General features: G+C 41.9%; 1 protein-coding gene across 1 annotated transcript; it reads right to left on the bottom strand.

The window, feature by feature from the left end:
- Positions 1 to 21: 21 nt before the first annotated feature.
- On the bottom strand, positions 22 to 25,624 carry ube3c (ubiquitin protein ligase E3C). The gene is made up of 24 exons (XM_062379526.1): positions 25,491 to 25,624; positions 24,774 to 24,884; positions 24,583 to 24,636; positions 23,898 to 23,972; positions 23,336 to 23,482; positions 23,107 to 23,222; positions 22,832 to 22,989; positions 21,896 to 22,049; positions 20,603 to 20,823; positions 20,294 to 20,445; positions 19,706 to 19,893; positions 16,780 to 16,866; positions 16,499 to 16,656; positions 15,567 to 15,793; positions 13,138 to 13,242; positions 12,593 to 12,680; positions 10,496 to 10,593; positions 9,857 to 9,989; positions 8,372 to 8,619; positions 5,382 to 5,594; positions 3,250 to 3,438; positions 3,099 to 3,165; positions 2,840 to 2,970; positions 22 to 1,235 (listed from the first exon to the last, which is right to left on the bottom strand). Exons 2-24 carry the CDS (start codon positions 24,837 to 24,839, stop codon positions 1,065 to 1,067), a joined length of 3,246 nt encoding a protein of 1,081 aa, XP_062235510.1. The 5' UTR covers positions 24,840 to 24,884; positions 25,491 to 25,624; the 3' UTR covers positions 22 to 1,064.
- Positions 25,625 to 27,992: the final 2,368 nt, after the last annotated feature.

The following is a 27,992-nucleotide window of genomic DNA, read 5'->3' as shown; positions in this document are numbered from 1 at the left end:
ACAAGCAACAGGGAGAGAGACTTGTGGGGAGAAACTGCAAAAAGGAAAAAAAAGTGGGTTTATTCATTTCCATACACTCTTGTTTCTGTTCGTCTTCACCCGGTTAGTACACTGATCAGTTGTGAGTCTTATCGACGTGACGCTGCGGTTTTGCTCCCTAAGAGCAAACTCTCAGGCACCGACCAGGGAGGAGATTGTTCACCTTTAGCGAGCATGTGTGAAAACACGAAGCCTCCACTCGCACACAGAAGGAAAAGAAAAAAACAACCTGTACAAATACTGAATAAATGAATAATACAAGAGTCGTTGTAAACATGTACATATTCACAAATCCGTCATCATATAACCCTCCCACCCCCCCCAGTTAGTCCAGCAGTACGAGTCATTTCCACTGATGGCGTGTGCATGGTTATCGGACACGATAGTTACTACTGGTCATAATAATCATATGAGAAATCACAAAAATTGATGCTCTGATGACCTCTGTGTGAAAATAAATGATGGCTGTACACAAAGCTCCTCCGCAGCCCTTGGCTCATCACAAGGTGGCCTCAGAGTCCTCCAGTCTGCCCTTCTGTTCTTATATTGCCTTTTTATTTTAATTTTTTTTATTTAATATGATGCCACTTAATCTTTGGTGAAAAATAACTGTCCGTTCATGTTAGATTACACAAGAGAGCAGCTGCTACCGTTGGTTTCTTGATTTTATTTTCGGCGCATTATATTTCCTGCAAAACTCGACTGAAGTGTTCTGACGAGCGATTAAACATTTAAATTTCTTAAAAGCAACAAGGATTTAAAAAAAAAAAAAAAGGCTTCCTACTGCGCTTCATCCCTTTCCTTTCAGTCTGTGGGAGATCACCCCCCCCACCCTTTCACTTGGCACACACACAATCACACACACACACACACAAACACACAGTAAATCAGGCAGGTCAGTGCATCATTTTCTTTCCCTGTTCTTGTTTCCTTCGCTCTGTCCCAACCCTTGTCTTCCCACTACTACGACACAGAGTCCATGGATGCAGGGCCGGAGAGGCCGTCCCGTCCCACCCCCCCTCAGCTCAGCTCAGCTCGAACCCGGCAGACGACTCGATGGCGTACAGCAGCTTGTTCTTCATCAGGTGCTCGTCGCAGAACTCCGGCAGCTTGAGCAGGTTCATGCAGGTGCTGGCCGTGGGCAGGCGCTCCAGGTCTGTGCCGCCGTGGTGGATGCAGAAGGCCGGGTACAGCTCCTGTGTGCGAACATACTTTGTTAGCACATGACAAATTGGCAGCGGTTGCAGATTAAAGCTCAAAAGACTTTGCTCATCATGAGGTGTTTAAAGACAGAGGGGAAATCGAGTCAGCGCTGATCGCCGTGTCCAAAGCAATCCCAATTAGGCAATAAATGTCAAATTCCACAAGGGGATAAATGTTAAAAGACAGTCATTAAGCGCTAAGCTAATACAGTGAAAGGATAAATTTAGGAAATCTGATTAGTGCTTGAAAGGCTCAGAGCGGGAACCCGGCCCTCGGCTTGACCCTTGGATGAGAGTCTGGAGGAATGTTCATTTCATGTTGTCTATCTGGCATTTTTTAAATCAAGCCTCCGTGTGATGAGGCCACCTCATCTGCAGATGGTGACACTGAGCGTTTCCATCACAAGCCGGGCCGCCGAATTAGCCTCCACCCTGATTTCATCCCGCTATTTAAAGTTAGCGAATACGGCTCAGCGGCCACACTCGCCCGATTAAATGGCTCTTTGGGGGCTTAGCTGTAATGACCCCATTTTTCTGACAATTACCGTATTAAACTATCGTTGCTTATTGAGAAAGTGTCATTACAGCGGCTATCATTCTGGGAAAAAAAGAGAGTTTCAATCATCTTTTTTAAATGGCTTCTCCTGACAGAGCTATTTCTCCTCTAATGAATCCTGGACCGTTTCACGACAGCTAATTAAGGCTTAGCTGGCTCAGGCTGAGGGCCGGGTCAGGGGCCGCTCCCCCTACGAATTACTGCCCCTTTCCGGCCCTGGAGAAGAGATGGGTGGGAGGAGGGAGCATCCACACGCCGGCCAAAGTCAAATTGATTAAATGTGGAGGGAAGGCAACTATTAAACCCTCAAGAGGAGGGACGGCGTAGGGATTTGAGGAAGAGTTTTGTTCCCTCGCCCTGCTGTCGCACGCATTTAGATTTTCTTAACTAATGACAGTCATAAAACCAATCATATGATAATTACAGCTTCTGGTTAAGATGAAGTAAGACGCATAAAAAACACTTTAATGGTCCCGAGCAACACTTTCTGCTCTTTTCTCCCCCTATCTCAAACTACTTAAGTGTCCCACAAATCAGGTCAATAAGAAAGTCAAATGGTTTCCAATAAGGAAGGAAATCATTTCAGAAAGAGGAGGGAAGCAGTAATGAGGAGGCTGAAACAATGTTTAGAAGCATTACATGTTTTCATTAGACAGGGAATCGCTGCTGTGTCACACAGAGAGGAAAAGTTCAAAGGTTCAACCCGCTACCGAGTTCTGAATGGTAATATTTGTCTAGTCAAGATCTCTGACCAAGCCCCCACCACACACACACACACACACACACACACAAAGGTCATGAACTACAAAACAACAGTGGACGTGGAGATAAGGCTTCACCGCACTGGCTCGCTCTTATCGCTGCTTAATTGGAAAATGATCATTTTCAGGGCTGTTATCAGACAAGGTCTTTTCATCACAAGCCCATTAAGAGGGAGCACTCCCTTCTGTAGGGCTTGGTAAACTTGGCGATAATACAGGTAATACACAGTCTGCAGATTTGAGTAAGATGGAGTGGAAGTTTGAGTCGGGTAAAGCCTCACCTTGAAGCCCAGCAGAGGAGGTCTGGAGCAGCTGGTGACGAACCTCAGCAGTTTGCGCTTTTCGTCGTCTGTGAAGCCGTCGACCACCTCCCAGAAGATCGTGATGACAGGGTGAGTGGGCGTGTACCCGCCTGAAGGAGATAATGATCGACAAGAAGATATCCCATAAGCCACTTTCATAAGTTCTGTATCTTGAAAGCAGCTTGAGATTCTAAGCAACTTACACATACAGAGCATAAAAAATGGTATTCGCTCGTACCTGAGTAGTTTGTGAATTTCTTCAGGTCATCTAGACAAATTGGCACGTGAGCCCCAGATACCAGCACCTGTTAAAAAGCATGAGAACATAAATATGTTTTTGGGCCCCACGATTGTGCTCTGTGTGTTTGATTTGTTCATGTGTGGATTACCTGGATCTCCTGCTGGTCAAACATACGCAGCCACTCCAGGTTGACCACATTGGCCAGGCCCTGTCTGAAGGCGAGGCAGTGAGGCCGGATCTGCTTGTTCAGTCTGTAGTCAGCCACCAAATGGATGTAAGCGATCCGGTTGGCTGTGGTCACAGGAATGTCTTTGCCTCCCAGCTTCAGTTCAACCACCTGCATCCAAAACAGATTTAGGTTTAGTTAAAATATTTCATGTTTATAGGAGATGGATCGTTCCTTCTGTTTCTGAGTAATATTACTGTCAGGCAGCCATATGCATACTTCATTATGCAGATCACTAAGCCGGCCTCTCCTGCCAGATGACCAACAAACAATGTAAGTGCTTTAATTGTGCCAGGTGGATTTCATTCAATCACAGAAAGGTAATTAAATATTTTCCAACAGCACTCTGATTAAAGGTGAGGCTTGATATGTGTGTGTGTGTGTGTGTGTGTGTGTGTGTACGTGTGAGTTTAAGTGCATGGCAGTGTTTCTAAATATAGCACGTCCAATGAACATCTGGTCCAATACAATTTGGCCCCAGGTTCTCTTTTCATTAGCTTTAGAGCAGTTAGCACTTGATAGGATGTGCTTATCTCTCTTCATAAAGCCGAGTGTATGATGACATCATAACAGCCACGGTGGGACAAAATTTAATGTTCATTTTTTCTGCCGCAGTTCTCCTGCATTCGGTGAATGTGATCTTGTGTCGTAAATGTTTAACAACTTCATTTTTAAAAACAGGGATTCAGTGACTTTAGGTACCATCTTCACTGTTTTGTTTTTTAACATTTTGACCACCACTGATAAACCCAACGACAAAAAGTGTAAATCTGCGGGCATCCTGTGCGAGTCCTCTGAAGTGGGCGCAGGTTCGGTTCCAACCTGGCCCTTTGCCGGCATATCTTTCCCTCTCACTCTCCCCTTCAATGCTTAAAACTCCATCAATCCAGAAAAGGTTTAATGCCCAAAAAATATTAATATAAAAGAGTGAACGTAACACGACTTTTCTGAGAGAATTCTTGTATTTTATACTCCATTACATATATTTGTATAGCTTTAGTTCCTTTCAAATTAAGATTTAAAAAAATAGATAATAAACCTTAAAAAACTCTATCACAGAAACAAGGTGAGTTTCTCAACTTTTCCCTGAATTCATCCCAACACACACCAAACATGAACATTTGAGCAACAGTGGTCACACTCAGAAAAGAACTGACTGTCCCTCAACAGGATGTTTGTTTAACAACAACACAAACTACAGTCAAAAAGGACAATAGACATGAATCAGAATCTCTGTGACGCAGTCTCAACAAGAACTGATTGATAAGTAAACAAAGGCGTTCAATTGCAACCAGATTGTATTATAATCCACAGTATCCACTTTTACTTTGTCCATCCCCTAATCGCTGCGTAACCGCATGAGGCTGCACTGATCTGCTTTTTTTTCTTCCCCCATGTTGGATTCTGATTATGTGCTAATGTAAGAGAATTACTGTCGTTATCTTGCTTACTTTAGCTATCTCATGAGGGCAAATGCAGGGCAGACTGCTCCCGGGTGTGTGCCTAATCTTTCACAAATTGTTTTCCCTATCGTGTTTGCGATGCCCTATTTGCCACCAGGAAGGCATAGTGACTCGGCCATTTCAGGTGTTGTTTGAGAAGAGCTAATAAGACGCGTGAAGGCCCTGAGCAAACAGGGGGTCGGGGCAGAGTGCAGGTCTCGGCCCAGGTGATGCAGTGTAATGACGGCCGCTCATCTCCGCAGCCTTGAGCTTTGGAGGGGACGTGCTTAAGAGCAGCTAGTTGCTTCTGTCAGGCGTGTTCTGAGATCATTTCTGGGGGAAAGGCAGGTGGAATGGTCAACAGAGCCGCTGTGTTCCCTGCACTGCAGCAGAGCTTAGGGCAACAGTGGCAACGTGCTTTATCTCTTCCAGAGCTGAAAAGTGGTACATCACGGAGGAAATTAATTATTAACGCCACACGAGAGGACTCAAACATGAGGAGGGAAAGATGGCTGAACGAGACTTACTGACCAGGATAGAGAGATGGGAAAAAAAATGAACATGTGGATGAACGAACATTCTCCATCCCACCCTGAACCCGACCCTGTTCACCTGAGCTTCTCCCAGATCGTTGTTGACCACGGTGAAGTTGAGGCCCAGCTCCTCCGTGTCCCCCTCATAGCTCTTGAGGAAGAGAAGGTTGCGGTACATCTCCGGGTCCAGTGAGGCCAGGTGGTGGATGTCCACATCTGCACTGGTTCCCAGAAGTTTGGAAAGGAAGAAACTGGCAAAGGGCAACTCCACCAGCATGTTCTCATAAAGCGCCTGTGGGTGAAATATGGATGTCAACGGGAGGACAACAGCAAGACAAGGGACATCCTGACAGATTCACCTACAGACATCAGTCAGCTGGTATAAATGAGGAAATGCTCAGAGCAGGAACTGTTTATTACTTGGGTGTCACTGAATAAAACATGATGATTAGATAAGATTAACCACTGGACCTGCATTAAGTAGCAGGTACATATACAACAAAAATCGGATTACAAGGGACATTAGGCAACATTAGATTTGCCTTTTGCTCTTATATCAAAGAAAGTGATCAAGATATCAAGTGATAAGACAGTAAATCTGGTCACATCATGGTGACACAGAGCAAAACACGGAACACAATCTATCTCAAGCACACCGGCTTCTGTTTCACCCATCTCAAACTTTATAAATGCCAATTCTCACCTTGACCTAAAGTGCCATTAAGAACCACAGCCAGGCAGGTGACTCATAAAACCCAAAGCTAATGTACTGGAATAGTCCGAAAAAGAGCCGGTAGGAGGCATTAAAATATACAGGTCTTTATAAATGATCGCACTAAAAACCCTGACCGCATCAGCTAAATGGATTATAAATCTAGGGGATTTCCATAATGCATGCATCTAAAACACACACGCGCACATAAATCACAGCTATTTTCTAAACACAGGTTAATTGCACAACTTCAAACATTGTCTATTTTTTATGCAAAATAATCCACTTAGTATTTCTCTAGTGGCCGGAGCTCGTTTCAGACCATATGGGCTGCGTGGCCCCTTGAAACCTATCAATAACACTTGTGCCGGGAAGAGGCAGCAATAAGTATATGGAAAAAACCTGTAGCCCTATTTTTTCAATGCCACTTACTTTATTTATGAGTGTTTATTGCCAGAAATTGTGCCAAAATGACTTGGGCTGGAAAGAATTAATTATTATGGCCCAGGCCTTTTAATATAAGTGAGTGCAGTGGCAACGCAATTAATACAGATCGCGGCGCCATCAGGTGAAATAAATGCCAGCAACATTGCAGGTGCATTCTGTTAGCTGCCAAATAAATTCCTTAATTTACAGCATTAAGAATCAATAAAATTATAATGCCTTTCAAACACATCTCTATCAATCAGAGAGGCCAACCTCACACACCTCTACACCGTCACTTGCTGAAGATTAGTGAGGAGAGACTGTGCCGGAGTGTGCTGTTGAAGAAGGGAGGAGGATGAAACTTTCTTCACCCCTGATAGTTTACAGAGTGGTGAGGCCACTGCTGATGAGGTTGGAGGTTTTGCACCAATGAGAGATGAATGAAGCACAACAGGGACCTCCCATGGGTCATATTACATAATGAGAAATGGGATTTTGACAAATCGACATCAGTAAACACTCCCATCGCAATTAAATTAACTTTTTTGATCTCTAGGCTGAAAGGTTTGAGACACAAAAGCAAAAGGAACCTGTTTTCATGTTTCCCCATTTGTGGCTTAAATCTTTCAGCTTGCCAGCGGGGTGGACAAGTGAGGAAGAAGGATGATGACTGGCCTCTATTCTGATGTTCAATCCCATTTCAGTGAGTACCCTAGACAAGCCACTCCTGCCTGTAATACATCACCTCCACAACAATGGCACGCCTTGGACATTAATTAACAGTATTAATCTCCTGTGTCCTTTGAGCCGCAACGTGCACTGTGCACATTGCGGCAGCAGTGATGCAATCCCAATCTATATAAACGAGTGCCTTTTACCCAGGCAGTAACGGCACTAAACAAATATCAATACGCCCCTCAAATGGCCACTCAAACGTCCATTTTTATGGAGAAAGAGGAACTTAAGATAGGGTTAATTGAAAGTCAAATTCAAATTAATTTCCCCCCACCTAATTGCCTGAACCATTAGCTATGGAGAGCACAATATTGAGGGGGTGGGGTGACGGAGCGCTGGGGGCTGCTGATTGGTCATTTCTCACTTGCATAGAGCACAGAGAAGAAGTGGACTGAACCATCTCGGGCTTAGCAAGAGAGAAGAGACCTGGACATTCTTGACTGTAAAACAGATCAAAATGCTATTACCACATGCTTTGAACCCTTATTTATGTCCTGTCTGTGTGGGCCCACTGATTTAGTGCCGGCCAAATGCAATCACTACACAAACAAGAGGTAGGAATCATCGGCTAATGGAAGCCCTAATTGAGAGGCGACCGCTTGTCATGAGGTAATTCTTCTCCAGGTTGAGATGATAGCCAGCCAGCCAGCCAGCCCCCCCGCCCCCCCCCCCCTAAGAGGAAGGCATCTTGATAAACAATCACTACCACATGCATTAAGGATGATTTAGAAACATTAGGCTCTAATAAATAGTGCCATCGGAAGAAGGACTAGACGGGGAAAACAACACTGTCAACAGATTACGCATAAAGCCAATTAAGAAAACTAAGGCTTGCAGGAGTGCGAGGTTCAAGTTCTCACCCCAACCCTAAAATCCCTTTATGAAACAAATGACGGCAATTTCTCTTAAACGCTGTCAGTGTCCAGAGCAAACACAGAACAACCTCTGAATTTACATCAACAGCGAGGGAAGCATTGACACCGACTATGACTGTTATTAATTGACATCTTGGTCATTAAGTTAAGGCCATCAGTGATTTCATATTACAATTCTCTTTATGTGAAGAGCTTCATTATCTTCCATTATCCCTCCTTGTTTTAAGGGCTATGCTATGTTACTTTGCATTTTTAATGTGAGGGCATGGAAATAGCTCACATCACTATTATTTTTTACTAGATTTTACTTTAATATCTCACCTTTCCGAGAATCCTGCCCAAGAAGTAGTAGTGTCGCGTGAAGGAGGCTCCCACCAGCATCTCAGCAGTGGGGCTGGGATACAGCAGGCTGTCGTTGGTGGTCTTGAAGAAACCTTGGTTTGGATTGAAGCCCGACTTGAGGAGTTCGTTGAGGAACTCCCGGAAGATGCCGCCACCGTCGATGCCCGCCTCATCCAGACCGTGAGCATTCAGGAGATGGACTCTGACTCTTTTCTTCAGGTCCGGTTCTAAGAGACCACAGAGCAGAGGAGGTTTAAAGAAAGAAGATTTCGGAGACGTTCGACAATAATATTCACGGATAGGATAAATTGTGGCCATATTTTCTGCTCATAAATGTGACCAATAGCCTCCACAAGCAGATTTTTATGTGATTAATACTTTCTGCTAACAATCACACAGTTGAAGTCTCAGCATTTTACAGATGTGAAAATGACTGATGGGCAGTGATTACACAAAACGACAAAGATAATTAATATCCGTAATCACAATTTACTGCTCACTATAGAGTAGAACTATATGGGAATGACTGAGTGGACAAGAGAGGGATTTTAGATACAGGCCGACATTTTGGGGCTTTTTCTTTCTGCTACACTTACAAAGTGCTAAGAGTGGACGCTATACAATGAATTTGAAATTTCATCTTTCAATCTTCAAAGCAGTCATTGTTAAAGCAGCAGACGAATACTGAAGAAAAAAACATACGTATGCCTAAAAAAAGTCTGGATACCATTTGCTTTAAATTTATAGATTATTATAATTACCAATAAGCAAACTTGTCAAGAATGACCTTAATAGTCTTGTAAACAAAGACAAAGCTTAAAAACCGTGTGTTCCTTAAATATACCGTACAGCATTGTTGTCTGCCCTTACATATTTACCAAGAAAGCTATTTTTGACCTTAGAATATTCAAATCAAATTCTATAAGAGGTCATCTTTCAGAATAATTAATGTACAGTGATAAATCAAGGTGGCTATAACTTATAGACACATAAATGATATAGATCATGTCTTCAGCCCAGGTCTCATACTACTCTTTTTAATCAGAGTGGCCCCACTGAAGTGCCCTTTCAAATTCAAACACAAAAGAGGTGACTTAAAATAATTGATTCTGCTTTTTATGTGATCCATTATAATAATCAGAACCACAATTACGCTTTACCGAAATTCAGCACAAGGAGAGAGCGAACCTTCATCTTTAATGCAAACTGGACCCTCGATCCTCAATATTAAGCTTTTATAGACCATAACAAGAGTTTCAGTGACAGCGTCAAACATTTACAGCACCGCACTTCCTCTCCTCTTGTACTTGTCACATTGAAAATGAATGAGGGACCTAATACAACAACTACAGCACATTTTCCAGACAATGCGATGATTAAGTACGTCGGCCTTATGCGTTCGACACAACATAATAATGCAGACGTAAAATAGTGCTTTTGTTCAAACAGCGATACCAGCCCTACCGTTTTCTGGCGAAAGTTTATCGTAGGCGTCTTCATAGATGTAGTTGCGTCTGATGGTGACATTGATACCATCAGGGAATGGCCCGTCCCCCTGAACGTCCCGTTTGTCGGCATAGATTAACCTCTGGAAGATCTAAAAAGACGTGAACCAGGCGGCAGGGTCAGTGAAAAGGTTTAAATGTTCAACACTAGGCTTTAACTGCATTCTGTCATTTATACTTTATCACCCTATATTTTAGTTTTTTCAGGGTGAAAAGTCACAGAAAGGAGGAAGGTAATTGTATTAAATGCAATAAAAAAGCAGATTGTTCATTCCTGTCCATGATCCTATTACACTGACACAGCCGTGTGTAGTTTCAACTCAGCATACAAAAAAATGAATTAACATGAACTTGGCTTTTTATGCAAAAAATTTGCCACATCAATAAACACTAATTTTTCCCTTCAAAAACATGATGTGAAATATAATAGAATATAATTTAACAATATAACTATAAACATTGCTTATATCATATATTTATATAAACAACGGTTATAATTTACAGCAACATTATACACAAAGCAAAAGCACAGTTCTGTTCTATTACTGCACACAAAATGTGAATTTTTTTGCTTGACGTTGGGACAACGCTGCAGCACCTTGACTCGCTCCTCGAAGGGAACCACGAACGGGAGCTCTGTGAGGATGGCCAGGTGTCTCTCTTCGGACACAGACAGCTGTGCGGGCTCCATGCCGACTGCAGAAAGACAGATTAACACAATATAAGGACGAGTGAGAAATTAAAGTCCCAGCAATGGGTGACAAGAGGTCGTTGAGTAAGAAAATTGACATTTATCTTTTCTGGTAATAATTTAGTAATTTAAATCCACTGTATTTCGTTGGATCTATCAATTTATAACTCCCGTCTCGGATCTTTCTTCCTTAAACCTCTTTGGGATGATCCCACCAATACTGATGACAGTTGAGTTTATGTGATATTTAGTTTTAAGTATTTGTTCTTAACCCTTTTATCCAGAACTAAGAGATCCAGTCAAAGTGTATTTTTATAGCTGGCATCCAAACCCTTGTAGCTACTCCAATTCCACTGCACTATAACTTTGTACTTAGAACATTTAAAAAAAACTATCCATGCATTTAGGTCGATGACATTTCCAAGTCAATCTTCAGTTCCCGTCACTGTCCTCTATCAATGCGGCACGGCTGAATTGCAGAGCATCTTTTTTATGCAATTGTCAGCTTGAATGAGATGATTGTAAAACTCACTCCACAAACTGTGAAAATAAAGGTTACATGCTTCTAAAATATATACAAGTTAAGCATTAAATAACTGGACGATAAACTAATGATAAAAAGGAGAACAATTATTTTGACTTCTCCAGGACTGTATCTGCTCAATTCACAGTCTTGATTAGTTTAAAGTTTAGCTTGTGATTCCCAACATCCAGCGCTCCTCTGTGTATAACACTCATCTGACAGTATCATTACCATTCACGGTGCTTAGTTCAGTAGTTAAGATCCAGTGCACAGCTTACAGCACTGCCATTAAAGACATTTGCCATCCTTCAGCCTTTTAATTAACCCAACTGTAAGCTGAACGTCCACATGTTGTGCTAAATCCATTAAGCTGATGTTTGTTTTGTATTAAACTCGGGGTTTAGGTCGTTTAGTCCACGAAGAAAATGCCACAATAGCTAAACCGCTCTTCCCCCTCCTCACTTTGCGTCCACCGCAGCTCAATTATTCTGCCCAATTAGTCAATCTGATCTGCATTTTGCCATCAGGTTTCCATCTTTGAGGAGAAATATGGCCGCGGAGTGGTCAATACGTTGCTCGTTCATCAGCCTCGGGCCTGTCCATTTAAGGAAATGAGAAAAGGCCAGACAAACACATGGACCAGATGTGGCTGAGCTCATCAGGTACTTTCACACTAATTGAATTTATCCCATGCAGCCTCTGAGTGGCATTAGGTAGATCATACACACATTGTTATCAGCTTGTTTTCACACCATACTTCACAGAAACCCGGGTGAGCAAGCTGAAGCCCTGTCTGCATCACTGTGCTTTCCTCTGAGTGCCTAATTGAGTGAATTAAGAGAAAATGTGGGGATATATCTTTGTTGAAAACAGAGAAGGTTACTGACTTTTTCCGAGGTTTTACTCAGCCCCTGTGAAATGAGAGAAGACTTTACACTTAGAAGCATTTGCTCCAAGCTAAACTATAACTTGAAAGGGGGGGAATCTATTATATATATATCCTAGTCATGCACCTTCATCCTTTTGTCTAGTATAGAGATAAACTAGTGAAGTGATTCCTTTTTTTTTTGTCATGCATTTCAATGCACAGCTCTGTAGAATAAGAGCAGCAAACACAGAAGGTGACTTTGGACAGCAATTAGGATGATTTTCTGGGCAATGTATCAAGCTGACACAAGCATTATACAACTCTAAATTTCCAGCCATTGCCTGTGGAGCTGCTCAGTGCTGTGCATTAAGTACAGCAAAGTGAATAACAAGCTGAGTGTGTAGTTGTTCGGGCTGAGGAGAAATAACATTAACAGGCTATTCAAAGACAACTATGGGGCAGGATCACTGTAAGGGTTCATGTTTTCAGGGCATAAGGAGACACACTAACATGTACATGTACAGCTCCATTTTAAAATGAAAGCACGACGAACAAAAAAGGGTTTTCTTAATGTGGCGTGACAAAACAAAAACATTAACACAGATTACAGTACCATCGAGTGTTGACTGGAGTGGACCGATGCGACCCATCCGTCTCGTTCTCCACACGTGTCTTGCAGAGGGGACGTACAGCTGTGTGACCTGGAGGTGAAAAACAGCGGTCAGTTCAACCTGTCAAACCAACCTGGGAATATAGGTATGGGCCTCAGTTTACATATCTACTGTATATTATGTAGTTAATTATAGGTGCTCACCTTGAACATACTTAGACACGAACTTCAATGAGCAATTCAATTTCTGTCAAGTAACTTTTGCAATCACACTTTTCTAAGCTTAAGTTTCTCAGTCAGCTGGAGCTTCACAGTTGTAGTTTTTATTTGTTTTGCAAGTTAACGTTGTTTGGCACCATTCTGATACCAACATGATTTTTTTTTTAATTTGGTCTCTATGAAATATGTTTGATATTCAAGACCATTATTATTACTTTGAAAACCGAGAGCTAATAACTACACACATGTGAGCCTCACCGCTGTTCACGGCCACATGCAACAATGATCTGCCTGGTTAACTCCAAACAGGTGTGACGACAGTAAAGTACCTTATCAGCGCGGATGTTGACCTCCGACGAAAGCCAATGACCTGCGGGACAGAAAGGTCGTCTAATGTCGCGAGCTTTCACCATCTTCACCAAGTTAGTGATGACCTGTGTAGTAGATCAAACACACAGACAAGCACAGCAATACACACATTAGCACCTCGAACTCCGTCAATTGTTGCCACGCTAAATCAAACTCGTTGTTAGACAACAAAACGTACGATTCAAGTACATTTCAGAGGAGAGAACACAAGATTGACAAACAGGTGCCTTGTCTTAGAGAAAAAAAAAGCAATTTGAGACTTCAGCCATTAGTGCGCCATTTATGGGGAGTATAAAAGAAAAACGACCTACTCCGTCCCTCAATGTCCAGCCCTGTTAATTACTGGCGAGGTCTGCTGACATCAGCCACTGGACAGAGAATTCAAAAGACACAGCAGCGGTTCACAGTGCTGCATGCAGAAGCGTGGCTCTCGCCTCGTCTGCAGAAGGTTCAGGGTTACAACAATATTTCACCCTGATGTCACTTTGTAACGTTCACAGAGCAATTTCAGGCAACTGCCAACACAATCTGTTCAGAATCTGTTTTATTCATTAACACTGTCTGCTGGGTACAGTTGATGATAAATGTAAATTTTTCAGAATTAGGATTTCAGTCAGAAGTTCAGCATTGAGACCAAAAATTTCAGTCGTATTTGGACTGAACGGGTCTACTTATAGAGTGGGTGCTGTGACACCCACCGTATAACCCCATGAGTGCCAGTGCACGACAATTCATTACGTCTGCTCTGCCATAACAGTTACAGCCACTCAATTTCCATATAATCCCCCAGCTAGATTATTTCAATCGAAGTTTTCTTTTCCAAAGCATGCCATTTTCATAGAGTGACAATCAATCTCGGCCAATCACTGGGAGGCAACTGGAGTCCGCAATAATGGCAAGTGCAAAATGCTGTAAAAGACGCGTGGCGATGGGTTTGGAGGAGGCCTACCCCCTGACTCCGGGAATGAATAAGCATTCCTTAATTAGCCCATCGGGTTAAGTGCAAGCCTTAATGGGCCTTTCCCAAACTCCGGCGTGACATCGTTCTCCAAACATGGCCAAGAAGAAAGTTCCATTAGCAATATTAATACAAGCTTAGTTGATCATTTTCATTCAATTAACTTCTTTCAATTAAATAGATAGCTCGACAATGGAGGTGATAAAAGATGGGGAGGGACGGCTGATGACACGAACCAAACATTAGCGTGTTAGGGGTCAGCAGCGTTAAACGGACTGTAAATCCCACCGTTCAATTTGGAAAATGCATTTTCCCTGCTTCTCACTTCTTTAATGGGTCGTTTTAGCTGACAAGAGGCCTTTGAGCAGATCCTTTATGAAAGACACTGACATGCTCTTTGCGTATTTGCCACCTTCTCCCAGAAACACCAGTGTTCCCTTTTAAATCCTTCTGTCAAAGACTGACAGCCAAGAACAGAGTCGCTTAATTACCGTTTCCTTGACAGAGAATGGAGGAGAGGAGAAAGGAGAAATGAAACGTGGGACGTGGAATGAGAAAAAGAGCCGAGGAGAATGAAGTTAATGCTGTCTTCTGCCTCATTTCCTCTGGGTAAATAACCAATGGATGACCTCCATGGCAGCGCTCCACCTTGTCTTTGCCTGCTCATGCACACATGCTCGATTTCCATCCAACACAGGGAAGCATTAGGCCACTCTGCTTGACCACACAGACAGGCCACACAACTATTAAGCTTCATGTTAATGTGCCGCAGATCAGGGTTTACACTCCGAGCAAAGAGGAATTTGATTTAAAATTCTCCTCCACGAGGAAATCCATTCAGAGGTGACATCATCACTGACAGACAAGATGAATGAGCCGCCAATAGCAAAGATAAGACATGAGGAATGGTCTATGCTACAGGTGTAATAGATTTATAACAGTCCAATTCTAAGGACACGATTTGTTTCTTGACACAGTTCTGGACTCATATTTTTCACTATGTCATTTTATTAAGAACAATACAATGTAATGTCAGTACTGCTTAGTGTCTGAAATTAACATAAAATAACAACACACTGGTTAGCTGGTTGGTTACTTTGAGCTGACTTTTCTAAATCACTGAGGTCAAGATGCTTAGCATGTTTGTTGTGTGAGTCTGTGTGTACATGTGTGAGAGTGCAAACACGGAAATACACAGAGTGGCAGCAGTTTCTCGACACCCCTCACTTTATTTCCTGTGCTCTATTTAAAGTCAACAATGAGAGTGAGAGACACAACAAAGAGAGCAAGAGGACGATAGGCGAAGAGTTCGAGCAACATATTTACGATTTCTGCATTCACATCAGGATTTGAGTGAAGAAAATAAATGGAGTTACAGGGCAGATGTGATATTATTTAACATATATATGCGAGTAATTTGCTATACCCTACCTTGAAGAGCTGCACCCAGCGTTTCTGTTCGGCCAGGATACGCTGCTGAACCTCAGAGTTGGTCTTCACGCCTACGCTGCGGAAGGCCACCATGTACTCCTCTCTGTGCTCCGTTTTGGTCTCAGGGTAGGCCAGCTTGATGATTCCCAGACATGCATCTCTCAGACAACGAGACAAAGTGACCAGCTCCGTCAGTGTGAAGGGCATCATGGAGGACTGCGTCGGAACTGTTGAGAAGGAGAACGTATTCAATTTCTTTTACAGATATTGATTTTCACATTACCATGGCGGCAAGACAAAATTCAACAGATGAAAGCAACAGTCATTAATGAGACATTATATTGCAAAGAACAGCAAACGTGTCAAACAATAAAGACATCTAGGGTGAGGTGTGCCCTGAATAGAGTTTGTTTATCAATCATTATTGTCCATTGTGAAGACATTGCAAATGAAAATTTTACCGCACAAAACACTTCATCTTTAAATATATATATATATATATATATGGATGACATTGAAGAGTCGGCCATTATCTCCTTCTGGGGGTAAAGACAAGACGAAAGAGAAAAGTTGACCGGGAAAATACTTGTCTGCAGAGTATTTTTATGAGTAATAAATACTGCTAAATACTACTTTTTTTATATATATATATATATGTATATATATATAAAATATATATATAAAAAAGTAGTATTTAGCAGTATTTAATACTCATAAAAATACTCTGCAGACAAGTATTTTATATATAATATGCATTGCTTTAGCCTTTCAGTCTTTTAAGAGTCTGAAATTAGTGGACCACCCTAGTCGACATCGGACTTTAAAGATCCCAGAAACCACAGACACTATATCTATTAGTCCAACAAAGTTCTGAAAGAACATATAACATATGGCACTTATAAGAGACATGAGGACTTTTTTGTGTTTATTACCTTCCAGTTCATGCCCGAAAAACTCGCTATCATGCACGGAGATAAGCGAGTGGCTGAAGAGGGAGCTGAAGAGATAGAAGAGGGGAATGATGCGGTTCGAGGCCTCGAATGACATGGGAGAACCTCGTGAGATCAGCTGGAGCAGCGACACCATGGAGCTGAGGGGAAACACACACAGAGTACGGGACTAAGTACCAGGCACAAAGTATAGATGCAAGCATAAATATGCTGCATTCATAAGTATCTTCTTACAAAGATATATAAAAACAGCATTAGCTCACCCAGTGATCATTTTAGTTGTCATGGAGGTGATCAGGTACCAGAGATGCCTCAGGAAACGTGCGTTGAAGGCTAAACTGTACAGAAGTCTGCAGAGAACAAACAGGGAGAGGACACACATTAAAGAGATGAAAGCAGAATGGATTAAAGAACTATTTCAGTCAGATGACACAATCAGTGTGAAGAACAGTTAAATTACTTTCTGCCGATATGTCTGCTATGCTCTGATTGTTAACTTTGCCCCGTTAACCAGAGGATACAAGTAAAAGGAGGGGAACAAAATAAATGACCGCGTTATCCAACGTTTTCCTCATAGAATTTTCTTGGCCTTTCTCTCCCCTTATATACCTTGTGAGGGCCGAAAAGATATTAAATGAGCCATTAAGCTTTATTTAGGCGAGGCACCTTCCATTAGTAAACTAGTTGCTGGCGAGGGTGCCCAGCTCGGGTCATAAACAGCCCTCTGGCTTCCTGCTGGAGGCCCATTTAACTTAATGGCCAGGGGAGCAGGACAATGGAGGGCAGAGGAGGAGGGGAAGCCTGCTCCTCGCTGTGACCCCGCAGCGCCAGCATGCTTCCACACTCTCGGTGAATTACATGATAACACTGAGGAGGGCCCACATACCTCGCTATAGTCGCGTTGCACTCAACGGGCTGTGGCACCAAGGTGTGAAGCTGCTCTTTGTTCAAGTGTGTGTGTGTTTGTGTATACTCCTAAATTGCATGGCTTTTCACACAGAGGGTAAGTACAGGTGACAATAATGTGGTAAGTAAGCTAAAAGGCAAAATAAAGTAGCCCCTGCATATAATAGGCCCTTGTCTGAAGGGTGGCAGTACTGACACCTATAAGGATGCTTGCCTTTAATAGGGCAGTGTCATGTATTCATAGTGGAGAAGAGGACTAGAGGTCAACAGAGGAAAAGGAGGGAAGAGAAGGGAAAAGGGAATTCTGCATTTCCCGAACTTTCTCATCTCAATGTCAACGCTCAAATTCCCATCCCCGCATTCAATCTACAAAAACCCATTCAAAAAATTCCAAAATGGAAATGAGCGTCCGGAGCAGAGTGTCACACGGCCCTCGGTGCGGCTTGAAAAATGGTTTGAGCCGAGCGTGCGCCATCTGTCAGTGCAACAAGGCTCAGGAGAGAAGCGGGGAGTAGTGCAGTGGGCTCATAACAAGTGATGCGGGTGTTTGATTGAAATGGGAAACAAAGCACTAAATGCCAGCTGACATGCTGATTTACGGCCTGAGAGAACCCAAACCCCCATTTCAATCATGGAATGAACCACTAATAAACAAAGTCAAGACATCAAAAGGGGTTGCGTGTGTGTGTGTGTGTGTTTCTGTGTGTGTGTGTGTGAGTGAGAAAAGCAGCTTGATGAATCATGCCAGGATCATTTCATTTCGCAGTAATGAAAGAATCTGTTCAGCAGAAAAAACAGGCGTGCTCGGGTCAGATTTGATACCATGATGACTGAACCGATTTTCTGCCTGAATAAAAATGTGTTTTTCTTGTATAAACAAGATCAACATCATTATCTCATGGCCAACACACGGGAAAATCACAGCAAGTCTTCAAAAGTAAATGAAGGACCAAAGCTCATCTGTGCTCACTTCTATCACAGCGAGCTCCGTTAGCGACAGGGTGCTACACCAGGTGAAACCAAACCATCAAAGGGACATTACACCAAATATCCAAGTCTAAACAATTAAAGTCAAATTACAGCAAGGCCACCAGAACAAACCTGGGCTGAGAACAATTTGTAAAAACAATTAAATCTAAATTTTTGCCCCAAATTATTTTACAGCTTCTTCAATGTCCTCTGAAAAAAGGCAGAGAGCAGGTACATGAGATATTTTACATATTTATTAAAAAACTCAGCTTGCCGGGCCGACTGGACAACTGGCCAGCCCCACTTTTCTTTTTCTTTTTTTGCTGTAAGTGCAGTAAATCAAGGCTGGGATGCAATTTGCTCCCCTTAGCCTCTTGTAAAGCTATCCCGTCCACTTCTGCAGTGATTAATCTTTCTCAGTGAGCTAATTATTTTGTACAGATATCCAATAATGATGGAAGACGAAGGGCAGGATTTATGATAAAAGCGAAAGGAAGGAGGAAGCCGTAAAAAATTTAAGGAAACGATGGGGCGGGGGGGATAAACTGAAGACCGTCTTATTTCTCAAGTCTACGGCACAACAGTACTCGCTGACCAGACTCCAGCTCCGTGTGTGTGTGTTTTATCACTTGTCCCTATATGCATGTATTCATGTTGAGGTAAGCTGAACAGATATGTAGTAAAACAGTTGCTAACATGGTACGAATCTTTATACATACACATCCCCGCCCACACATACAAATCAACTGGCAGCAACGGGCTCCACCAATAATTAACTAGAGCAGGTTGACCATGCTTGAAGCTCAGTCTGGATCACCTCCCGTCAGTCAATGCACCATCCGCCCCACCGCCCCACGCCACCTCTGACATCCTGGCCCTAATGTAATCAACCTGAGAAGGGGTAATTACCCCCATCCAAGAGTGACAGCTTCCCTGACATCCCCGCTTCCTCTGCCGGTTGTAAATGCCAGTGGGTGCGGACCACAGATAACTGCCTGCCGCATCTCACCGTTATTTACATTACTGCTTACAGCGCAGAAACACATAAAGACACAGTTTTCCACTCAATCAGGCAGGTGTGTAAACAAGCCCGCTGAAAGCAAAGCTGATCTCAACAAGATTTATAAAATGTTATGGTATTCAATAAAAATGAAAAAGGCTTTACATTTATTTTCATATCAGGTTTTCACTGCCTGGTTAACCTTTGTTATGGTCTGATGATTATACATTATGTTTTTTTTTGTTGTTTGCATGAGAAAGCAAAGTGTGTCTGAGCTGTTTAAAAAAGAATCAACAGGGTTTTTGTATTCTTACCTGACTTTTGGCACCATGAGGCGATGCTGCACCATTAGTGTGTGACAGATGGACGCCATCATTGTGAAAACCTCCTCGCTGGCTGAATCCCTCCACACCAGGTTCAGAAGAGCGTTTGTCTGATGCTTGGTGTCCAGCTTGTGGACGCACTCTTCAGTGATCAACTGCACAGATATCCGACTGTCATCCTGAAAGAGAAGGAGACAGGTGTGATAAGAAAGACAGGAATTAACTTTAAAGTTTAAAGAATTAAATCACTATACGATTTAGTTTATCATGTGGTTAATCAATTCCAATTCCATATTTGTGTCCCATTTCATCCTGTTTAACAGGAAATTCACTGGTTTTTGTGTGTATGTTTTTTTTGTCAGACATTTTTGAAAGCAAATCCTGACGTGATGAACCAAATTACATGACAAAGCAGATTCTTGAAACTGATTCAAACATCTATACTCAGGGAATCTGCTAGTAACAAGTACAAATCAAACATAGATTGAAAATACGAAAAGCATAACTTCTTTAAACAACATCATTCTTTTAAGGCCTGTGCACATTCTATTTGATATCCAATAAATAAATGCATCATACCTGCATTGATGATGGATGGATTCCAGCGTTATCCTCGTCCTCCGAGTCGCTGCTCACCTCAGGCCTGGTGCTGCCCTCCGACACGGGCAGCAGCGGCAGCAGCGTCTGTAGGGCCCGGAGGTACAGGTGGAGGCCCTCCTCTGAGAGAGAACCTGCAAACACACACCCATCTTTATTACTGTACATAACAATTCTATCTTCACCTCTATAAATTAGTCTCACACTGATTTTATGCCTTAAATGAGTCATATTTATTTAATATGATACAAGGAGTGTACAGTACAAACAGTTGAGTGTGTGTGCACCTACCTAAGCAGTTCTCCCCTGCAGAGAGGACAAAGTAAAATATCCACGGTGCCTGGCTCTGTGCTGCTGAGGAGGAGGCGATGGTTCCCTGGAGGGAGCTCAGGAAGGCCTCGAACGGGAATGAGAGACGGAGGTCCGATAGCGCCGGGATAAAGAAGTGAAAGATCTGCTCAGTAAATGGTGCCGAGATGAACTCCTTAGTAAAGGCTGAAAATACAAACTGCCTACAAGGCCACAGAGAAGCAAAAAGATTAGACAGGTGGGCATTGGACCAGTTAACACATTAGATGAATACTGATATGAACAAAATGCAGTATGTTCATGAAGAAACTAGCGAGGGGGAGGGGGCTGTTCTAACACCACCCTGCTCTTTCTACTTCGTGAGTACTTCGGTGTTGTCTCTCCAAACAGAGTGGCTTTGTGTGGCTGAGTCACACACATCTGGTGAGTCAAGTCAGATAATTAGCTGTTGGAGTCGGTGTGTACACAAGTTTCTCTCACTCCCGCCTTGCTTTTCTTCAAAGAAGAAAAGGAGTCCTCTTGTTGTGTGTTATTAAGAATGTCTCAAACTGAGGGCAAACAACCTGATATTCTGCACTTTGGCGAGCGAGCAAGTCTGGGGGCATTTTATGGCTTGTTGTAAATTGGTCTCTGAAGCAATTACTGCTTCACCACTGACTGGAGGGGACAAAAAACTGCTGTGGTTTGTCCGATCAGTTTAATGGATGATTCCAAAAGAATTCACCAGGGGCAAACAATTTTCCTTCCTGAAAACATTAGGTTATATTTCTCTTCGCCTAAATAGCAGCTACTTGGGAGGTCTGCACTTTATAAGTGTCTCAACAGATGAACATACAGTGTGAAGACTTATTTGTAAAGATGGGAGATTCACCTTCTCCAACAGAGTAATGATACAAATACGGCACAAGGAACTCCGAAAAAAGTTCAGTTTGTTTGTTAGTCAAAGAATCATGGTGAGTAATTTTACCATCAGACACAAGTCACCACTAGCCGTTGCCATTATCAACCCTTTTTTCCCCCACATTTGGTCATAACCAATAAGTTTGTGGACCCACTCCAAGAAGAATTAACAAAATTATTTTAGAGTTCACTGAGTTCTTTTTTCTGACCATATAATGCCACTTCAGTTCTTCAGCATATTTATTCTGAAGCCACTGCTCGTCATGTTCCTGTCCTGCCACTCTGAAATGCTACAGTTAAATTTCACTCGTACCGAAGCACCAAACTCCATCCACTACTTGTTGTAACAGTCCAGATTTCACACTGATACCGTACCTTGCGCCTATTGTGCAGGAGGAGTAGGTAAAGTGCAGGGGTTTGAGGATGTGCTCCAACAATGTGCTTGCGAGAGGGATAGAGGGAGCGTCGCTGTACTCAAGACTGGAAGGGAGCCTGTGATTCACAAGGATGTACAGCGACCTGTAGTATCCTAAACAAAAGACACAAACGGGTATAAGATTCAAACAGAATACTAGACATCCGTATGACTTCAACAAACATCTACCACAGACATACTACAGCATTACATCAATATTAAAAGTAGTAAATGTTTGTGTTTGCAGTAGTCAGTCCAAAATTTAAGGAAGTCAATTGACTGAACTTTTTTCCGTGTAAGTGAACTTTCAAAAAGCAGCTGAAGTATTAAATAAACAGAGTGGGAAAAGTAGAAACAGAAATCGACAAAAAAGACTACTCTCCTAACTTTCGTAGTTTTAGCTGTAAACGAACAGCAAGCTACTTTTCCTGGCTAATTAGGCTCTAGGACCGGCTCTCTCTGCAGCCGACATAGTGCTAGTAATCAGTCAAAATGTATTATGTTGACAAGTGTGAATTATCTTGAACAGTACTGTTGAAAATGAGTCATACTTCTGGGAAATTGTAAATACAATGAGATGTACTTGACCAGGCGCCAGTTAGAGCGGGAACTGCCCAAGTACAGATTAAAGTGTTCAAACACTTCAGATCAAATGATACCACCAGAAATTTAACATCTCCATACACCCATCCGCGTTGCAGTCGGCTTTAAAGTGTTTGTTTATTTCTGTCTGTGTGGTAGCAACAGTGGAATAAGATAAGTGTCTGTAATAGTAACATTTTGCATCCTCCCAAAAGATTTACAGCAAACTTAACTATTACATTAAAACCTGTAATATCAAGGCATATAAATACCCTCATTTAATAATAAGCCAGTGAATTCCTCTCTTAACATACCTTTCTGTACCATATAGTGCAAAATCTGCTCGAGTAATGAAGCTACATAGTTAGGATCTGGAATAGCAGGAAGATAGGTTCTCTCTGAAGAAAATATTTCTAGCATCCGCATGGGAACCGCCACATTTAAACTGTCGTCCTTGCAGTTCTGCAGGAGTCTGGGAGATGAAAAGAGGAAAGAGTAACACAGTGAGGATTATGAAAAGTTCCAAACAGCTTGCTGTGTCTTTATGCAGCTTAATATATCAATTCATAATAAATTTTAAGGACTATACCTGCAGCAGAAGCCTAAGATTGTCTTGATCTGAAACGTACACGTCTGCTTCTGTGGCCCCGCCAACAGCTTCACAAACTGACTGTTGTGTTTCACCAGATTCTGGCATAACCATATCTTTAGAAACAGACACACGGAGACAAATTTGTATGGTATGCATGTTGGCCTCTAGCTAGAAAATACATCCCTGCAACAATCACTTAAGAATTAAACACATTTTGCATCCTCACCAATCGATGTGCATCCACCCTCTGTCTGTAAAAAAATATGAGTTCTCTTGATAGGAGGCAAAGACGAGGACCGTCCAAGACATGCTGAGCACCACCTGCATGCGTCTTACTGACACACTCATCAAACCTGGCCCTCTGGATGGCATACTGGTAGAAAAAGAACACAGGTAAAATATTGCAAAAACTTTATTTAAGCAGACCTGTTATGAAAAGTATACATGTGAAGTGAAATCAAAACATGGAGATCATACCAACTTTATTAACAAATAAACAGACATGTGTTATGTCTGCAAAACCATCACACTGTTAGCTCCATTCATAAGCCACCTGCCTGTTATAGAGTTTTACTGATGCACCTTTATCAATCACAGTCATATAGTCAATAAAGAACCACACCGTAACAAACCTAAAATATTACAACAATGACTTCCTCAGTGAATATGAGGAAGCCATATATATGGCTCCTACACCTACTTTTACTCAATTTGAAAACTTGGTTTTTGACTTAAGAAAAACAGGGAAGATATATTTGAAAACTTAAAAGGACGTCTTGCAGACTTACCTGGCGTTTCAAGTCCTGGTATCCACGTATGTAGGACTGAATGATGATAGCATTCTTCAGACGTCTTCTTTCATCCTAACAGGTTAAAGAACAGAATTTAGACCTGATGAAATTACCAGACTCTTTTACTCATTTTACTCATATGGGTTATATGCAAAGTAGTGCAACATAATTGTGGAAATTCCTCCCCAGAGACACAATGGATCTTTCAAAGAGAGCGCACAAACCCATACAGTGACAAAGAGACTTAACCCGACCAGAGTTGTGATCAGATCGAACTTCTCGGCTCTATATTCAAAAGAATCACGCACGAAATTTGTGTTTACTAAGACAAAATGATGTTGTGTTTACCCAGTCTGAGTTTACAGATGTGTGTGACAATGTTTGAGTGTGTGCGTTTTTGCGCTAGCAAGCAAGCATTAAAGAGAGAGAGCGGCAAGAAAAGTCAAGAAGGACTGAATGAATCAATGAGCTGCATGAAGATCTACTATGAAGAAAGAAATTTAAGTAGAGTATCACAAATAAAGTCAGCTGAGTAGGTGGTCAGTTAATTGAGGCCCGGGGCAGGTTTGCCTTCACATGGCCTAAATAGCATGGCCATATACATCTGAGACCACGTCCAGATGGGGTCGGAGTTGTCTGATCTCCGAACTTATTTTGGTGCCTGAACTGGCTGTTAGTTTACCTCTCTTTTTCTTCTTTCCTCTTGGGTGCGATGCAGCAGAGAAGCTTTCTCCTCCTGGAAATAACAAAACAGAAGACCTAATCAGTAACATTATAAACATACTGTATCATCAATACTTTATCATCGACGTGAGGAACAGGGAAGGAGATGAAACCTGCCCCTCCATCTCCTCCCTGACAAAGGACACCAACCTTTTTACTGGCTCCCCCGAGTGACACATTGGGTCTTGTCTTGAAATCTCCCTCAAAGCTGAACATTGTTAGATTTTTCCCATGGACTGACCCAGAGGTCGCAGCTTATTTCTACAGAGAGAGAGAGAGAGAGTATGAAGTGAACTCGGTGGCAGGGCAAACACACACCAGTGACAACATGAGACAACAATGTCCTGACGGGTCGTGACTTAGCTTTAACTTAGGGGCTACCGTGTTCTCAAACTGTTACACCACGGTGATACGTTTCCGTTGGTGGTTCGTGTAGGGAAATATATAACACATGTACCTCAACGTGTGTGAGTGCTTATGGAGAAGACAGAGAGGTCAACGTGAGCTACTCCGACGGCTAACAGCTTCTGTTTGGACACAACAATAGTTAGCTAGCCGGTCAACTTAGCTAGCTAATGACTCAGCAGCTGTCAGGTAATACACTTCGCTGTTTACGCCGCTGGACTCCGGACAACACTGGGAACACCGCATCACACATTTATTCGTGACAAAGTCGCAGCGTCGGCTCACACATGTGTACGTAGCATGATTTTTGTTGACGTTAGCACTCGCAGCTAGCTAGCACAGCAGCGAAGCACTCACACAGGCTGACTTTACAGGGGGGGGTCCTTCTTTCTCTTCCTACTCCGCTCTTATTACAGGAAACTCATCTGAGAGCCGTGAACCAACAACCTGCGAATCGTTTACCTGAGACAGGTCAGTTAAGACAGACACACAACAACTCTGAGGAGCAGCTCAGGTGTTAATCCACTCGTCTTCTGCTTCTCCTCCTCCTCTACAGACATCAACACACAACCGGGAAGAGCCTGAGTCACTGCATCCGCTTCCGGCTAAAGCCCCGGTCGCTGATTGGACAGAAGTAACGTCAATAATAACGGGTTAAACCCGCCTCTAAACTAGATCCATTGAGAAGCTTCTGTGAACCTGTGTGTGTGTGTGTGTGTGTGTGTGTGTGCTTGTGCGTGTGTAACAAGATATGTTAAATATGGAAATTATTATTATTTGTAGTAATAGAGGTATTATTAGTAGTTTAGTACATTTAAGGTTAGACATAGTCTCTACATCCCTTTTGTCATTTGCTTGTTTCTGTATTTATTAATTTGCATTATACGCACATATTTAATCCCACACACACTACATCAGTGGTGGACAAATTGTGGTCTGTGGGCCAAATCTTGTCCCTTGACAAAAGATGAATATGATATGAATCTGTAAATATATTAATATAAATACAGCATTTAGCTGTGTGTGACCTTGTAACGTTCTGTTTACAGATAACCTATTATATGTTTTGTCATCTTTAAAACATAAACCACATATATTCACATGTTTGGGTTCCTATACGGCAGATGAAGGTTAACATACTGTAAACGGTTCACTAATAGATTTGGGATTATGTAAATAGAGTAATTTATCATGAACTTAAAGATGCTTTCAAAAAGAGCCATGAAAAGTCACATTTTGCCCTTGAAACGGCACCGATCTCTAAGGCACACGTTTTTTTTTTAACATTTAGGGCAACTTGCAATAGTGCCTCTCTGGATCAAGGATCTTTGAGTCTTTTTTGTCTTTGTGTGATTTCCAGACCAACTTGATGATCTGAGAAACAGGGCTCCATGCGGACCACACCATCTGCTGCAGGACTCCTGCTCTGAAGCATTCAAATGTACAGTTTCTCTGAGTATCACAGAATTTATGGCTTTGACCATGTTGTCATTGAACTGTAGTTGTTTGAATCATTACACGTCCAGGGTTTTTTCGCCCATGTCCGCTCAAAGGATTGAGATAGAGACTTCATGGTTGACCTTGTAAACAGCCACACAAAAAACTCTCAACATGTTCCCATGATGATATTCTTATCTGAAAAAAAAAAAAAAAAAATACATTACAATTGGATATAGGGATTCTGGTATTTATCCCAATGAAGTGATCACAGGTCAATCAGCTAAAAAAACTGTCCCTGTTGGCCCACGGCTGAAACCGTGAAATTTTCTCCATACATTCTCTTATCACAATTATGTTTTTACTGGTATAATGTTGCTGTATATATATTACTCTTCCTCATAAAAGACTATAAGTGCCTAATTACTTAAGATTAGTTGGGGTATTGCTGGTATTTGTCATGCTGGTGTTATACTATTCTGCATTTTTTACAGACTATTGCATTTTGCCCTTTTGTTATTTCATTTTAATCCATCTGGATTTTGCAGCATGTACATTTTATCAGAAAAGTAGGTCTATGATGTTTATATTATATTTATAAAGATAATACATGATGAATAACCTGTGTGACCTCATGCAATAAGCCAATATTCACAGATATTCTCTTAGCCGCAAGACTGTGCTTCATTATGTCAGTTTTTATCTACAAGCAATTTCACATGTCTAATAAAATTGAATCCAATACAATAGAGCGAATAGTTTCTAGAGGAATTGTTTACATGCCCAATACATACCTACCCCAAAGATGCAATGACTCTCCGACAGTCAGCAAGAAATGAAAATTAAAAGCTTTACCTCACGACCCTCCATCTTTCCAACACCAGCACCTGACACAGCATCAGAGGTGAAATGATGCTTGTTGTAATGAGCAAAGAGCAAAAACCTCCCTCATCCGATCACTTTAATAAGCTGCAAGAGAATACAGCCCATAAAATGTGAACATGATGGAAGTCAACAATGAGGCTTCCACTCCGAATATAATAGTGTTCATGTTACATATACAATATTAAAATCGGGAGACAAGTATCTGCACCATATTTATGATTTACCTGCCTTTATTATTATAATGTTATTGCTTTTTATAACATTTTCTTATAATAAACTAAAGGTATTTTCTCCAGAGCAGGTGAATTTAAGCTGCCATAATATTATCACTGTCTTACATTCATAATTTGGAGCATGCATGTTTTAAATTGGATGCAATTCACTTTTAGTCTTATAACAATATTAGTGTTGCTATCATCATTGTTATTGCAGCCTTTATCTCGTCAACAAGCTGATGACATATTTCGTCTGGCTTTTTTATAGCCTGAACGAATAAAGGCTTTAAAAGCACGAGAACCAGACCCTTGCAGGCAAATGGCTTCATCAATAAGATGTGATCGGGCCTCTATATAAAACAGTGAGCACGTTTCCTCTCCATATTCACAATGTACTGTCTGAGACAAATTAACGATGATATTGGAT

This window comes from Platichthys flesus, chromosome 21 (assembly GCF_949316205.1).
Source record: "Platichthys flesus chromosome 21, fPlaFle2.1, whole genome shotgun sequence".
NCBI lineage: Eukaryota > Metazoa > Chordata > Actinopteri > Pleuronectiformes > Pleuronectidae > Platichthys > Platichthys flesus.
The sequence above is the reverse complement of the archived record's forward strand: the minus strand, read 5'-3'. Positions and strand labels throughout refer to the sequence as shown.